The sequence below is a fragment of the Mauremys mutica genome, chromosome 10 (assembly GCF_020497125.1).
Source record: "Mauremys mutica isolate MM-2020 ecotype Southern chromosome 10, ASM2049712v1, whole genome shotgun sequence".
In the NCBI taxonomy this organism is placed as follows: Eukaryota; Metazoa; Chordata; order Testudines; family Geoemydidae; genus Mauremys; species Mauremys mutica.
The window spans coordinates 58,038,593-58,053,624 of NC_059081.1; the positions used below are offsets into that span (position 1 = coordinate 58,038,593).

Here is a 15,032-nt window from a genome sequence, read left to right on the forward strand (position 1 = left end):
ACTCAGTGAAGGCAGGGAACTGTGCAGCCTGAAAACCCTTCAGTCAGGAGGGAGACAGACACGTGTCTCTACCAAACAGAGGCAATGACTGGGGAGCTGGAAGCTTACAAGTGGGTACTGTTGATGGACGAGAGGGAGAGAATACAGGTGCAGTTGCCCTGCACTCTGACACCTGTACCCCCTCACACATATATTGCACAATATGTACAACACCATCTGTAATGATCCAAACTTACTCCTATCAACTGATCTGTTCTGAAAAAAAGAGATTTTGCATTATGAGGTAATTTAAACAATGCACGTCTGAATTTTTCACTAACTACAGAAATCTCAAAGAAGTTTCACTAGTCTTCCGTTGGTGTGATCCCAGGTTTTTTTAAAATAATTTCTTCAGCCTGGCGACTACACTAACCTGTCTTTGTGTTGACGTCGGTTGGTGGTCAGAGCCACAGCAATGCTGTCCCACGCCTTCCATCTGTCTCCCTGGCCTGGATTCTCACAACCCAGCTGGTGCCAGCATTCTTCAAACACTGCCTTCCATTTCTCATCAGCAGGCACGGCTAGGATTCCAAGCTTCCTCCTAAATAAATCATCACCAATTGCCACTCTGATTCATAACAGTCTTGGAACACAACCCAGCTGTGAAACTGTGCCTAATTATATTTGTGTGCTTGTAAGATGTTCACACTTGTTTGAGGAAATCTGAACACTTAAGATTTTATGACTATTAAGTCTAGTGTCCAAAGTTATCTTATTGGACCATTGTAAGATGACCTGGTATATAAAATCTTTTCTGTTAAGTGTTCGGATTGACTCTAGAACTACTCTGATCTACAGTAGTTTGACTATCAAAAGTTTCTGAAAGGAGTTAATTTAAGGATCAGCGTGGCCCTTATGTTTCTCACTGTCAAAGAGCAGCCTTGAAATGTACAGCAATCTGTGTACCTAATAACATTAACAGATTAAACAGAAACAGATACCCCTTCCACAGTTAGAAATGCCAGTCTCTACTCTTTTTAATAGTGTCTTCCTGTTATATGATACACATAATCTGTTCTAATATGGAATACATGTGGTTCTTCAATATGCATTGCTTTGATGTAATAAATGGTTTTGAGACAAAAAGGAATGTGCTGCATTTGGCTATGTCTACTTTCACCATTATTGATACTCCCAGAAAAAAGTTTGGAGACCCCCAGAAGGAACAAAAAAAGTTTCCAGTGACTGACAGTTTTATACAGATTTAGGTATAGCCATTAACATGTTATCGATACTGATAGTTTATGAGTATTAATTTGTTTCACCGCACTTGAGAATTAAGCACAATGAAAACTGCCAGTACTTTGAAACTTTTCTAGTTTCATACCACCACAAAAGGTGAGTGCTAGTCCTTTTTACAATGACACCAATAAATTATGAACATCAAGGCAACTTGAAAAAGAAAAAAAAAAAGCTAGAACTCTTGCTGTTTCACAGCCAGTCTTCACAAGTGTGTACATACATTTATTCATAGACTCCCTACTGGGGTGAAAAGCAGACAGCTAGCTAAGATTGCAAGTGTTCAGTTCAGCAGAGATGCCTGCTTAACTTTGCATCAGGTTGTAGGTGTCAATGCTGTCAAAAGAAAGTACCAGTGAATGCTTCAGGAAGCATAGTGACAAGTCAGCCAAGTAAAAACATGTGGGTTATAGTTCTCATTCTAACATACATTTCTGAAATTTCAGAATGAGCTTTAGTGATCCTGAAACTGAAGAATCCATAATACTAGTATAACCAGGCATAGTGCTAGTAAATACTGTGAAATTTCATCCACAGCTCTGCCAATGAATCTTTGAACAAATAAGAAAAAGGATGAAATCAAATGTATCTTCATTATGACTTAAAATGAGACTCAAACACAGGTCTTAAAGACAACAAGTCAGCAGACTAACCCAACGTGCCACCTGTTCCTCCAAATGAGAGTTTTATTGATGCTTTCTAGAATTAGCTTTGCCAAAGTGTGAAAACACCATCAGTTGTGATCCAGGAGGTTCCCCCAGTACATTTCCAGTTGCTGTTAACTACTTTCTATGCACAGCCCTAGTTCTACTAAGATGTTTTTTTAAAAAACACAGATTCCTCCACAGAACTAATGACAGGTCAAAAGGTCTGTGGCCAACAATTCTCCAAATATAAACTATTCCATTCTTTTCCCCTGCAGTCTCTGAACTCAGCCATATAACTTGTGTTCTGAAGCTGTCATTACTTTCACCTCCAGCTAGTGTTCTGGGGAGAAGAAAGGAAAAAAGCAAACACGATAGAAAAGTAAGCCTCCCCAAGTCCACCATCCTGCACCTTGTCTTCAAGGACCTGCAATTCCTGCTTAGCAATGCAATGCAGTAATGCCATTCCCTGACCCTTCTCCAACTCCAACCGCAGAGTTGCTATAATAGACTCTAGAAAAGCTACAGAAAGAGAGTCAAAAGACTTTGTTCTATATCAAATGTTTTTGCTGAACTAGCTAGCTTTGAATGAGATTGGTATTTAATTTCAGTTACACTCAAATGCATTACTCTACTCTATCAGACCAGAAGTGATTCCCCACCCATAACTCACAATGCTTTAGGTCTGTCCTTCTCACTGTCATACAAGCTGGGTTTGAAGTAGGTTCCAGTGATTTTTATCCCAGATCCCCATTCTCCACTGAAGAGACCTTCAATGTAATCTCCATTTGGCAAGGTCAGGGTTCCCTTTGTGGGGGGGAGAAGAGAAGGAGCAGAGAAGAGAATTAACAAACTGAATCCCATTGAGAAATGATTCAAAGAAGAGAGAACAAATGTAGAAAAAGGAACCCAAAAAGTACAAATTACAACCTTTCCACTAAGGGTCCAGTCATCCGAAAACTCTCCTTCATAAACTGTATCATCTTCAGAAAGCAAAATCCCAGTCCCCTATATAAAGAAAAAAAAATAAACGTAATTAACACAGAGCAATTATGGACAGATGGCATATACAGTAGTCACGATTAAAAAGACCACATTCTAGGTATAGAGATACACTATGATATCTCAGATTATATCCACTGGCAACTGTTGACTTTTTAAAATGACAGCTACTGTAGGAGATTTCAGTAAAATATAGAGCAGTAATTACAAAGACTATCTTAAAATTACAGGACAGAACTGAAGTGTTAGATTTTGACAGTGATATTTAGAGTGCTGCACAGGATAAACAATAGCGCAGGGGGGTGGGGGGACGGACGACAGACACCACAATATGCAGTTTAAGGTCCAACTCACCATCATTTTGTTGTTGCTAAAAGCTCCTTCATAGTACAGTCCAAACTGAGTAACCACTACACCATTTCCCTGGCAGAGGTCATCTTGCCATGTTCCCATATATTTTTCTCCTCTGCAGAAATAGGAAAGCATAGCTAGATAAAATAGCCTAATTTTTAAAGGAAAGAGTGTTTCTTATATCTGCTCTCAATTGGGCGCCACTATGGCACTGAAGATGTGATGTCAAGTTCAGGAAGTCATATGCCATACATTTGAACTCTGTATGGTGTTTTTTAATCTGGTTTCATTAGTTCAATGGAAAGAGGATTCTCACCAGCAGAAACATACATAAACCTTAACAAAAAATACTCTGAAATGACTGGATGTAGCAAGATTGTTACTATGAAATTTAATATTTCAGATGTTTGGGAGATAGAGAGTGTATAAAGAATAATAATGGAGAATTTCAACTATCCCCATATTGACTGGGTACATGTCGCCTTAGGACGGGATGCAGAGATGAATGACTGCTTCTTGGAGTAGCTAGTCCCGAAACCCACAAGAGGAGAGGCAATTCTTCATTTAGTCCGAAGTGGAGCACAGGATCTGATCAAGAGGTGAATATAGCTGAACTGGTTGATATCATCAACCGTAATATAATTAAGTTTAACATCCTCATGGGGAGGAAAAAAACCACCAAAAAAAGCCCACCACAGTAGCATTTAACTTCAGAAAGGGCAATACACAAAAATTAGGAAGCTAGTTAAACAGAAATTAAAAGGTACAGTCACAAAAGTGAAATGCCTGGAACTTGCATAGAAACTTTTAAAAACACCATAATAGACTCAAATTAAATGTGTACCCCAAAATTAAAAAACATAATAAGAGGATCAAAGTAGTGCCATTATGGGTAAACAAAATGAAAGAAGCAGTTAGAGGCAAAAAAGTTATCCTTTAAAAACTGGAAGTTAAATTGTACTGAAGAAAATAAAAAGGAGCATGAACACTGGGAAGTCAAGTGTAAAAGTATCATTAGGCAACCCAAGAAAGAATTTGAAGAGCTACTAGCCAAAAATTCAAAAACTAACAGCAAAAAGTTATGTACATCAGAAGCAGGAAACAGCCAAACATTCAGTGGGGTCACTGAATGATCAAGGTGCTAAAAGGAGCACTCAAGGAAGATGAGGCCATTGCGGAGAAGCTAAATTAATTCTTTGCATAGGTTTACACTGCAGAGGATGTGGGGGAGATGCCCACATCTGAGCCATTCCTTTTTAAGTGACAAATCTGAGGAACTGTCCCAGACTGAGGTGTCAGAAGAGGAGGTTTTGATTAAACGAACAGTAATAAGTCACCAGGGCCAGATGGTATTCGCCCAAGAGTTCTGAAGGAACTAATATGAAATTGCAGACCAAATAACTATGGTATATAATCTATCATTTAAATCAGCTTCTGTACCAAATGACTGGAAGATAGCTAATTGCGATCCTGGCAATTACAGGCTGGTACACCTAACTTCAGTATCCGGCAAATGGTTGAAACTATAGTAAAGAACAGAATTATCAGACACAGATGAACACAATATGTTGGGGAATAGTCAACATGACTTTTGTAAAGGGAAACCATGCCTCACCAATTTATTGGAATTCTTTGAAGGGGGTCAAATATGTGGACAATGGGGATCCACTGGATATAGTGTACTCGGACTTTCAGAAAGCCTTTGACAAAGTCCCTCACCAACGGCCCTTAAGAAAAGCAATCAGTCATGGGATAAGAGGGAAAAGAAGTAATCAATCAGGGATCAGTAACTGGTTAAAATACAGGAAACAAAAGGGCAGGCAATGGTCAGTTTTCAGAATGCAGAGAGGTGAACAACAGTGTTCCCCAGGGATCTGTACTGGGCCAGCGCTGTTCAACATATTCATAAATGATCTGGAAAAAGGGGTAAACAGTGAGGGGGCAAAATTTTCAGATGATAGAAAATGATTCCACATAGTTAAGTCCAAAGCAGACTGCAAAGAACTACAAAGACTCACAAAACTGGGTGACTGGACAACAAAATGGCAGGTGAAATTGAATGTTGATAAATGCAAAGTAATACACAATCCCAACTACACATACAAAATGATGGGGTCTAAATTAGTTGTTACCAACCAAGAAAGATCTTGGAGTCATTGTGGATAATTCTCTGAAAACATCTGCTCAATGTGCAGCAGCAGTCAAAAAAACTAACAATATTAGGAACCATTAGAAAAGGGATAGCACATAAGACAGAAAATATCATAATGCCACTATATAAATCCATGGTATACCCACACTTTGAATACTGAATGTAGTTCTGGTCTCCCCATCTCAAAAAAAAGATATTAGAAATGGAAAAGGTATAGAAAAGGGCAAAAAAAATTAGGGGTATGGAAGGAGAGATAAAAAGGCTGAGAATTTTCAGCTTAGAAAAGAAACAACTAAGAGGGAATGTGATACAGGTCTATAAAAATTGTGACTGGTGCAGAGAAAGAATAAGAAAGCATCGGGGTCAATCCAATGAAGTTAATAGGCAGCAGGTTTAACACAAACACAAAGAAGTACTTTTTCACACAATGCACAGTAAACCTGTGGAACTCCGTGACAACCTTTGTGAAACTCATTGCCAAGGGATGCTGAAGGCCCAAACTATAATGAGGTTCAAAAAAGAACTAGTTAAGTTCATGGAGGATAGGCCCATCAATGGCTATTAGCCAAGATGGCCAGGGATGCAACCCTGTGCTCTGGAGTCCCTAGCCTCTGACTGCCAGAAGCTGGGACTGGATGACAGGAGATCGATCACAAAATGATTACCTGTTCTGTTCATTCCCTCTAAAGCACCTGGCATTGGCCAGTGTCAGAAGACAGGATATTGGGGTAGATGGATCATTGGTCTGACCCACTATGTCCGTTCTTATGTTTTTATTTTCAGAAACTGACAGTTTTAATACAGCAGAACACAATAAGCCAACATCTAAGCAAGTAGATCTGAACAACTGTTACAGAATTAACAAGGGTAAAGCCTGCTGGTTGATCTGGATCAGCATAAACTGAGCTTTGGAAAGAGCCACGTATAAAAGGAGATCCTTACTGATGTGAGGCATGTGCAGAGGGTGGGTGAAGGTTAGATAAAACAAAGTAAGATTTCCTTACAACTTTTTTACCCAGACCTCTTGACTGAGTTTCATGACAAACTAACCTGCCCTCACTTGAGCGGGCCCACATTATATACTAGGGTAGGACCAATAAGGGGGGGAAGAAGGCTAGTTCCACAGCTTGCAGTTAAATTCAAGAGGGTATGAGGGGGGGGAAGACATGGTCAGAATAGTCATTTGGTTCATGGACTAATGATATTTAAAGCAAAGGGCTGAAATAAACCAAGTCAACCAGACACTCATTTTGAGGGTTCTGCGGTATCAAAGATAGAGGAAATAAGAGCCATTTTGAAAGAGATATTTTGGATAGCAACTAAACAAGATTGCTGTCAAATAGATTAGAGGATCTGATTTATTTCTTACACGTAAACATGTGAATCTTTCAAGGCCACTGAAAGACACACTCAAAGCGGCCTTTCCTTTCCAAGTCAAAAGGATCAGCTTAGACTGTATGAATTTAATTGTATGCTTGGAAGTAGATCTAACACTCTCTTCATTTGCTAACTGTCCTGAAAAGGCATATGGTTTTATGCATTTCACAGTCTTCAATTAGTAAGTGAAACCAACTTACAAATTACGCACCCCCCCCAAAACAAAAATGGTGCCTGCCACCTGGTATCATGGCCTAGTGGGAGATACTGGTTTGATTCATGGTTTCAGCCATTCGTGTCCGATTGGGACTTGTTGGAAAGCAGATGCAGCAGGCTAAGCTTCTGGGACAGAGAAGGGGAGAGGTAAATTCCAGGCTTTGCTCAAAGTCACTATCACTGCCCAGTGAGACACTAATAGAAGAAAGCAGTCTATCCATTCCTTATTCAGGGTGCCTTGAGTAAACATACTGAAAGAAATCCTCCTACCCAAAAAACAATGTTATTAAAGTTAAAAGAAATATAAATTCCACATTGCCTTTGATTTTTAATTATCCACAGAGGCGGCAGTGAAAGCTACATTCTGAAGTCTCTTCCAAAATTCTAGCTTTTCATAAAGCCAAAACTGAACTCGCAAGTGAAGAGTATTTCAATAGCAAGAATGGCAGGTCGGATATGTGATTAAATATTATGGAAGTCTGAAGAATATTGTGAGGAAAGTACCTTATGACCAGGACCAAATGTGAAACTGATGTTAGGAACAAAAACTACAGAGGCCAGAACAATTCTCCCTCATCAAAAACCCAGACCTTGGTCATGGCTTTTCACTCTTCTATCTCATAGATGGGCTTCCAGCTCTGAACTAGGACCAGCCACCTTAGCTTCCATGAAAAGCTCTTAGCTTGGTGAAAGGAGACCTTGGCAGAGAAGACTTGAGGTGTTTTGTACAGGTGGCTTCTATTAACTTACCGCTGCTCAGATAGAATCAGGTTTTTAGTACACTCCTGCTACTTACCCCATCTTTTCATTTTGCTCATTCATGAGGAGATGAAGTAACTTGCCCCCAGCTGCCAGAGTGAATCAGTGGCTTTACCTGGATTAGAATCCAAGATGACCTAGTTCCTAAATCTTTAATCAATGGGCAACTCAAGCTTCTGGTTGGTGGGATGAGAGAATACTACATATGCCATTTGCAAAGCATGCAGAGGTATGGATGGTACTGAAGAGGCTATCAGAGTCAGTGCCACACTTCAAGCAGAAGTATGATGGAGAGCATGTAAAAATATTGGCTTCAAACAGAAGCAGTGGAATGGAACCCATACTTTGAACTCCTAATCCTCCCCCATCAGCCCCAAAAGCCTATAATAGACTAAAATCCAATTGCAGAAACTGAAAACATGTAAAGAGATATCTACTCAACCCTTTCCCCTCCAAGTTTATGTAATTTTGGGTCAGATTAAAAGTTTAGGATTCCTGCCATCAACACATTACCTTGTGATATCATCGAAGACACCATATCCAGTCTTCTTATCCATCACCCACTGGCCAATGAACATACTGGGAGAGGAAGATGTCAATTTGCCACTGCGTAGGAGACCATGCCCATGACGCATGTTATCCTGAAAACATCCTTCATACACCTCACCAGTGGCATAACTGTAATGACAAAAATAAAGGGTAAGGGTCTTATGATCTGTATTCTTTCATCCCAAGGTTTTCAGGAATAGATACTGAATTTTTCCCTTTTCCTTCAGGGACTGCACTAAACCCAAGCCCAATTCTGGAATCAGATTAACAAGTACGTTTAGGAGGTGAATAAAAAAGGGTCGCTGCTCATGGGTCACTACAACAAAAGTTAAGATCCTTTTTCAAGTGAGACATGAAATACCATGAGACATCTGTCACAATGACTTTCAAGAGAAAACCTGCAGGTTGAAAGGAGGAAGCAACATTAAAACAGAGACAGTGTAACAGCTATCAGAGTGTGTGTGAACATATACGATAAGAACTGAGATTTCTTGGCAGTTTTAAGCCATAGTAACTGCAGCTCGGAGTTTAGGAATATGAAAATAGCAATAGGAATGCTAGTGTGGAGACCTGAAACATTAGCCCCATCCCGCAAAGAAAACAGAGTTCCAGTGCACCAACCAAAGGGAATAAACTGCTACTGAAAGCTGCACTTGATATGTTAGCTGAAGTTCAAATAGTTATTGTTCCCTCTTGGACCACACACTTACTATTGCAAGGAGCAAAGATTATCTTAATGAAAGAAGGCATTACCTGTAGACTCCTTGTCCACACATTTTGCCCTCCTTCCAGTATCCCACATAATGGTCATCCTTGGTCAGTGCTTTGTTTGGTATTTTGTATTCACCATACCTGCCAATGCATGAAGATCAAACATGAGCAGCCATGATATGAATGTATAGACAAATCCAAACTCCGTTATTTACAAAAGGAGATATAAAATCAAAAACAACGTATTTCAACATTAGACTGCACTGAGTGGCTGTCTCCAGCTCCAGCAGTTAGAAATTGATTTTTGTACTCAAAAAAAAAAAAAAAAAAAAAAAGAGGAAGTTCTAAATCACTAGATTTTTTTTACTCTGTACTGTTTTCCACGCATTTAGTTCTGGCCTGTAGTAAGCCTTCCCTTCCTCCATCAGTGCTTTGGCTTTTTGTGCTCCACAGTAGAACCCTGCAGCGCAACAGCATGGCCTCAACCTACTCTTTGCAAGAATCTCTCTTATTTCAGACCCTAAGGGCTGATCTTCACTATGGGGAGATCGGGGAGAGTGATGCTGCTGCAATTGATGCAGCAGGGGTTGATTTAGAGGGTCTAGTGAAGACCTGCTAAATTGATGGCAGTGTGCTCTCCAGTCAACCCTGGTACTCCACCTCTCTGGGAAGTGTAAAGAAAGTTGACCAGAGAGTGTCTCCCATCAATGCAGCGCAGTGAAGACATTGGGGTAAGCCGACCTAAGCTACGTCAACTCCAGCTACATTATTTACATTGCTGGAGTAGCATAATTTAGGTCAACTTACCCCAGTAGTGAAGATAAGCCCTAAGTCTGTCTCCATCTCCTGTGCATTGTTCAGGAGAAACAGATAGATCTACCTTCAGTATTATTGCAAGCTAAGTTCTTAAATCTCTTTATACCTTTATGGGTCAGTCATAAACACTGTTATTTTGGCTATGGACTTAAACATTTTATAACCATTGAGAATATCTGAAGTAAAAGGATTGTAAAGTGTCTAGCTAGATGGGGAAGGTGGCACAGGTCTTTAATGTGTTTATAAAGTGCCAGAGGCTCAAGATATTGGTGCTGCTGTCTTTCCAGACTGGCTTGTGGTTGGGTAGATGGTTCAGACAGCAAGTAATGGACAGCAAAGTATTCAACACTGACCACATGAGCTGCATACTCCAAATGTGTGTAGTGGTGTTTAATTACAAAATTAGTAGTTCTAATCGTAACTACAGCTTAATGTTTTTGACCTGGAGAACCTTTCCCCCCACCCCTTTTTTTTTGTTTTGTTTTTTGTTTAAATGTCTATTCCCGAGATACACTGATGGTTGCGAATGATCAAATGGCCAGTTGGGGCTCTTAGATCTGTTACATCCTGGCAGCTGAGCGATTAAAGTTGTCTGCAGGCTGTAAACATGCCAATCCTCCAGCCTCTACAGGTTCAATTACATACATTAGGAAGTCTTGTTGCAATTTCTAGGCTGAAGTCCCTTATGTAACCATAAATTCCTTATCCATATAAAATTATCCATATAAAATGTCTATTCCTCATTAGAAAACTATTAAGCTCTTGGTTTCAATGATATAGTGTAGAAGCAAATTCCGTGAGTTAAACTATATGTTGTGCACAAAGTTATTCCCTTTTATCAGTTTTAAATGCTGCTTCTCAGTTTTATTGGATAGCTCCTTTATCTTGTATTATGATATGGGAATGCCTATTTATCAATTTTTTCTACTCTATACTATTCATTTTACATATCACTATCAACTCTCTTAAAAATAGTCCTAACCTCCAGGCTTCTGTTTATGGAATCTTTTGCCTTTATATTGCTGTTTCCTTTCTCCAGGCTTTTTCTATTTCTACTCTTTTTGAGATGAAGTGACCAGAACTTAATACACTATTCAAGATGATGGTGCACCCCTAATTTATATAAAGGCATTATATGCCTTTTGAAAGAGCAAATAAATGATTCAGCTTCATGATTTTTTTTTTTTTAAATCTTCAGATACAACAGAAGGCCTAGCTGGTAAGCAAAGATAAGAAAGTGGACTGATTTTTGCAGTCAGACTCCTTCTTAAGGGAAGTTAGCACAGACTCACTTGTCCATCTCTCAGCATCCCCTCCTCCACCTCCAAACTTCATTTGGTCTTTGTATTGTTTACTTACAGACTGCAAGCTTTTTACGCGCGCGCACACACACCCTTGACCTAAAGAGAGGCACCACTATCTACCATAAACACTTTTTCTGTTTGCTAGCTCAGAGGGTAGCGAATTCTGCTCTTACCCATCTTCCAGGCCATTTCGGAACATCCCAGAATACATCCTTCCATCAGCCCATCTTAGGATCCCTCTGGAACACACACATACACCCACTATAGTTAGGCCAGTTTCACTAGTATTTCATGTTTTATGCAAGCAAAATAATGACTATTTTGCACAGCAACCAAACTACCTCTTCCTATCCCATTCATCTGTTCAGTTTGAATGCTTTTACCTGCCATGGGGTTTCCCGGAAAGCCATCGCCCATCATAGGTGGCATCTTTAAGCCGAGGGTCCTTGTAAAAGGTGTATTTTGCACTACGTGAAATAGGAGGCTCCTGTCTCTGAATATTCCCACCACTTCCATAAGGTGGTATGTCAGATGTCCCCCTTAGGGCCTGATCCACAGCTTGGCTTATAGCCCTCAGCCACTTTGTCTGAAATAGACAGTTTATGGAAGAGTTTATTAGTAATCCATCTTGTTTAGTAATCCATCTCTCTTTACACAGGTATTATTGCAGGACAAATGTAGATAAAATGAGACTTTTTAGTTCCTTGGATGAACAATGTTCACATGTGATATAAGTAATGTGAGACAAGACATCTCTCTGTTTCCCCCCCCCCCATCTCCCCATTATAAAAGGATGCTTAGTATCACCACACACTCCCACACTGTGGAAGAAAAAATAAGGGGGGGGAAGGAAAGAGGGAGAATCAGGAAAGTTACCTGAAAATCACACAAGAAATCCTAAACAACTATAAATATCTCAATCTATATCTATATCTCATAACAGCCATCCAACAGAAAAAACAAAAAAAGTGAAACTACAACAGACTGCCACCTCCAGGAAAAAACCATAACACCAGTACCCACCACTTGGACACTACATGACACCTGATCATCATCAAATTTAAAATCAATACTACCCCTACCTGGAGCTGAATTATCTTTACTCTCTAAGGGACTGAACTTCTACCCTTCCACAGAACCGGATACCATATTAACATGTGGAGCACCAGAGAATTACTCTAGTGATTCTGTTCACACCACTCACAATTACTATCTCCCCACTGACAATCATAAGAAAAAAGGAATTATCTGACTGGACACCATAGAGTGGACAAAACCACACTTGATCATTACATGGATTGCTTCAGGGGGCAAAAAAACCCAAACAAGAACAAAAAAAAAGGTGTGAAATCCGTAACATACAGCACATCCACCACAATCTTTCCACTGCCAAGAGGACAGCTATGCAATCCCTGAAACCTAACCACCACACAGTGCTCAAACCAGCAGACAGAGGGGGCACCATCATAGTTCTCAGCCATGATGACTATGTGAACGAGGCCAGCTGACAACATTCTGACACCACCTACTATAAAGAACTCAGACGACCCAACGCCACAATTTTCCCAGGGATTTAAGGATATAATCAAATCCTTCCCCAAACAACTCCAAGAGAAACTCTATAAACCTCATCCCCAACAAATACACTCCAGGGACCTTCTACATGCTTCCCAAGATACATAAACAAGGGAAGCCAAGCAGACCCATCGTATCTGGCCACAGCATTCTCACTGAAGGAATATCAGGATTTACAGAAACCATCCTCAAGCCACTCACCACACAAAGGGCCTGCTTCCTTCAGGACACAAACTGACTTCCTCCACAAACTCCACAACATTAACAACCTCCCTCAGAACACCATCCTTGCCACCATGGATATCATTCCCTTTACACCTACATCCCTCACAGTGATAGCATAGCTGCCTGCCTCCAATATTTACAAGACCATGGACAATCCTCAGATATCCACCCAAACACATCAAACTCAGCCATTTCATCCTTGCCCAGAACAACTTTACATTCAACAAACAAACACTTTGTCCAAACCATGGGAACAGCCATGGGTACTAGTATAGCTCCCCAATAAGCCAACCTCTTCATGGGCCACCTTGAAGAATTTCTGGACAAATGCACCCAAAAAAAAAAACCCAACAACCAATGAAATACCTGAGATACATTGATGCTATTTTTAATCACCTGAACAGATGACTTACATTCCCTCAGATTTCCACCACAACTTCAACAACCATCACTTCTTCATTAAAAACTCTTTCTGGGACACACTCGCACTAGCATTAACTTCCTGGACACCACAATCAGCTTCAAACAATGGAACCCTACAGACAACTATATACAAGAACCCCACCGATCACCCCACCTATCTTCCTAGATCTAGTAACCTCCCAACCAACCACCCCAAGAAATCTGTTATCTACAGCCAGGCACTCGGACACCACAGAAGATGCTCTGAGAAGAAAGTCTGGGATACACACCTTGACACACTCAAAACCACCTTCACAAAAGGATGCTCCACCAGAGTAGATCACATCATGCAACAAGCCACCCAAATACCATGACAGAACCTGCTTCAATACTGAAATAAAATCCCCTCTGACTGCACACCCCTAGTTGTCACCTACCACCCCACACTGAAACCCAAACGGAGTATCAAACTACAATCTATACTCAATGGGGACCCCATCCTGAGAAATCTTTCCTGAACCCCCCCACTTCTGACCTTCATACAATCCCGAACCTCTCCAAGCTCATGAAAAGCAAACTACCCACAGACCAAGATACACCTACTCAAAGCTGTACCAGACCCTGCCAGAACAGATGCAAGACCTGCAGACATATCTCCACTGCTACAATCATCAACTCCTCCCATAATACACCTTTCAAGATCTAGGGTCCTACACATTTCTATCACAACATGTGGTCCTCACCCAGTGCACTAAATGCCTATGTGGGTGAAACCAGACCATCACTACAATCTTGAATGAACTCTCACAGGAAAATGATACAAGACGAAATACACCAGATCACCTGTGGGTGAATACTTTTCACAAAACGTTCACTCTATATTTGATCTCTCAGTCCTCATCCTCAAAGGAAATGTGCACAACACTTTCAAAAAACAAACCTGGGAGTTTAAAATTAAAACTTTGCTAGACACTAATAAAGACACCGGATTTATGGCTTATTACAATAATCTATAAGCCATTACTGCTCCCCCCACCCTCCGTTTTTGTCTTATTACTACAGAGGTGTTAACAGTCCACTCTACCTTGAATGGTCCCAGAGAGTATGTGCTAACTACTTATACTAAACTATCTGTTCAATCTTGTATTTAGCTGTGACACACTGAGTATGTTTCCCAGACCTGAAGAACTCTGTATAGCTTGAAAGCTTGTCTCGCTCACCAAAAGAAGTTACTCCAGTAAAAGATATTAGCTTACCCACCTTGTCTCTCTAGCATCACCAGAGGTAATTAAGAAGTTCTGCATCTGCCTACCTTACCTTTTCCTGTGGTGTTGATGAAAGAAGAATGAAATGTTCCTCTGGTGTAGTAACCTTCAAACCATTCCTAAGTGGAAACAAGAATAAAACCAATCAAGAAAAGACCTTTCACTAGCTGGTGAAATTTTCAGCCTGGAAAAAATAACCTAGACTTCTTACCAAAGGAGGAATAGGTTATCCTTTTTAAAAAATGAGTGTTACAGTGAGTGTCACTTAGCTTTAACTACTAGTTTAAAAGAAAACAGTAACACAAGAAGCCTCAGAAATGGCTACTTTTTGCACTCTTCCTCATCACCTCAACTGTTTGTGTAGTCATGTGATTTACAAGTACAAAACAAGAATATAGCAGAATCC

At 40.2% G+C, this 15,032-nt stretch overlaps 1 protein-coding gene across 1 annotated transcript in view; it reads right to left on the minus strand.

Moving 5' to 3' along the window:
- Positions 1-15,032, minus strand: part of ALS2 (alsin Rho guanine nucleotide exchange factor ALS2) — a 66,520-nt gene that overhangs the window by 18,331 nt on the left and 33,157 nt on the right. Inside the window, exons 17-25 of the mRNA XM_045032167.1 lie at positions 14,679-14,745; positions 11,543-11,745; positions 11,333-11,398; positions 9,082-9,180; positions 8,293-8,457; positions 3,279-3,390; positions 2,853-2,930; positions 2,596-2,729; positions 413-580 (exon numbers count right to left, since the gene is read on the minus strand). Coding sequence (XP_044888102.1) covers positions 413-580; positions 2,596-2,729; positions 2,853-2,930; positions 3,279-3,390; positions 8,293-8,457; positions 9,082-9,180; positions 11,333-11,398; positions 11,543-11,745; positions 14,679-14,745 — 1,092 coding nt within the window. The remainder of the gene's footprint in view (positions 1-412; positions 581-2,595; positions 2,730-2,852; positions 2,931-3,278; positions 3,391-8,292; positions 8,458-9,081; positions 9,181-11,332; positions 11,399-11,542; positions 11,746-14,678; positions 14,746-15,032) is intronic.